Source organism: Trichosurus vulpecula, chromosome 3 (assembly GCF_011100635.1).
Source record: "Trichosurus vulpecula isolate mTriVul1 chromosome 3, mTriVul1.pri, whole genome shotgun sequence".
Classification (NCBI taxonomy): Eukaryota; Metazoa; Chordata; class Mammalia; order Diprotodontia; family Phalangeridae; genus Trichosurus; species Trichosurus vulpecula.
In genome coordinates this window covers 296445958-296448193 of record NC_050575.1, presented here as the reverse complement: position 1 = coordinate 296448193, position 2236 = coordinate 296445958, and the positions used below count along the sequence as shown (strand labels likewise).

The 2236-nt window shown below is 45.1% G+C and overlaps 1 protein-coding gene across 1 annotated transcript; it reads right to left on the bottom strand.

Annotated features, from left to right (window-relative positions):
• Window positions 1-1295: 1295 nt before the first annotated feature.
• On the bottom strand, window positions 1296-1766 carry LOC118845094 (60S ribosomal protein L23a-like). The gene has a single exon (XM_036753131.1). The coding sequence runs from the start codon at window positions 1764-1766 to the stop codon at window positions 1296-1298; it is 471 nt and encodes a 156-aa protein (XP_036609026.1).
• Between the last annotated feature and the right edge of the window lie 470 nt (window positions 1767-2236).

Below are 2236 nucleotides of genomic sequence, written 5' to 3'. Positions count from 1 at the left end.
CCTACTCCCTTCCCTCATAAGCAGGGCCAGAATAAGGATGCCAGCCCAGTCCAGTAATCACAAGAATTGGGCTAGGTGAGTGATAATCGTTTAGAAAGAAAGGCAAGTAGAGGGCTTGGCTTTAGCAAGGAGAAAAGCCATCTCATTATCAGGAACTATAGGAACAGTAGAGGAAAGAGAGGATGATTCAAGCGATTTTAAGAAGAGAAGAGGAGAGAAGTGAGCTCATGGCAAATGGCCACAATTTTCTCAATAAAGTAAACTGCTTTCTCAAAAAAAAAAAAAGAAGCAAAGGCATGATTACAAAGTACCTACCAACGCCAGAGTCCTCCTGATCTACCCTATGGCAAAATAGCAATCACCTACAACATGCTCAACAAGGAGGTATGAAGGTTTTCCTGATACCAAAGCTAAAGCTGCTCCTTTACGGCTTCCACCGTTACTCCTAAGATTGCCTCCTAGGGCCACCCGAATAAATCTATTTTCTTTTTCACACAGCAGTCCTTAGAATACTTGAAAACAGTTGTCTCTATAAGCCTGAGAGGCACCACATAAGACTCTTTCCTCCAACACAATGCCAAAGGTGAAGAAGGAAGCAGTTACTCCCCAAGTTAAAAGTCAAGTCCAAGGCGTTGAAGGCCAAGAAGGCAGTGTTGAAGGGTGTCCCTAGCCACAAAAAGAAGATCCAAACGTCCCTCATTTCCAGTCACCCAAGACATTAAGACTTCAAAGGCAGCTCAAATACCCCTGGAAAAGTGCCCCTCGGAGAAACTAGCTTGATCATTATGACGTAGTTTCCGTTGACCACCGAGTCTGCTATGAAGAAGATTGAGGACAACACCACCCTCATTTTCATTGTGGACATCAAGGCCAAGCCGGTGATAAAGAAGCTATACGGTATCCGTGTGGCCCATGTAAACACACTGATCCTGCCTGACACAGAGAAGGCCTATGTCTGACTTGCTCCAGATCATGATGCTTTGGATGTTGCCAACAAAATTGGAATCATCTAAACTGTGTCCAGCTATCCACTCCACCTACAATAAAAAGTTTTCCAGTTAAAAAAAAGTACTTGAGAAGAAGTAAGCCCACCCTCTACTCCTCTGCCCAAGTCTTCTCCAGGCTAAACATTCCCAGTTACTTAATAGAACCATAAAGGGCATGATCCTTTCACCATCCTGGTTGTCTGATTCTGGACACTCCAACTTGTCATGTCCTTAGCTACAAATCTGTTTCTTTTTTTTTTATACTGGAAAACTTTTTATTGTAGGTGGAGTGGGATAGCTGGACACAGTTTAGATGATTCCAATTTTGTTGGCAAGATCTAAAGCATCATAGCCTGGAGCAAGTCGGACATAGGCCTTCTTCTCTCCATCAGGCCCTATCAGTGTGTTGACCTTGGCCACATCGATTTCATACAGCTTCTTTACCGCCTGCTTTATCTGATGCTTGTTGGCTTCGATGTCCACAATGAAGACTAGGGTGTTGTTGTCCTCAATCTTCTTCATAGCAGACTCAGTGGTCAAGGGGAACTTAATGATGGCATAGTGATCCAGCTTGTTTCTCCGAGGGGCACTTTTCCGAGGGTATTTGGGCTGCCTTCGAAGTCTTAGTGTCTTGGGTTGCTGAAAAGTGGGGGATGTTTGGATCTTCTTCTTTTTGTGGCTGTGGACACCCTTCAACACTGCCTTCTTGGCCTTCAAGGTCTTGGACTTGGCTTCTGTCTTGGGGGGGACAACGGCTTCCTTCTTTGCCTTCGGCGCCATTTTGGGGGAAAGGACTACAAATCTGTTTCTCAAAGGCTATTCTAAACCACTTATGTCACCAAATGGCCTCTTGGCTGGAAGTACCCAGAGCCAGAGACCTTACCCTCTAAGGAAGATCATTATCTTACTTTTTGTTGTTGAGTCATTTCAGTGGTGTCCAACCCATTTGGGGTTTTCTCAGGAAAGATACTGGAGTGATTTGCTATTTCCTTCTCCAGCTCTTTTTACAGATGAGGATACTGGGGCAAACAGGATTAAGTGACTTGCCCAGGGTCACCCAGCTAGTATCTGAGGCCAGATTTGACTTCAGGAAGATGACTCATCCTGACTCCAGGTCCAGCCCTCTCACTGAGGTAACCCCTCGCTGCCCAATACATGATCCTATAAATGAGAGACAGAAAGGACCTCAGAGACCCTCTAAAGCCAACCTTCTCATTTGCCAGATGAGGAAACTGAGGCCCAGAGAAGTA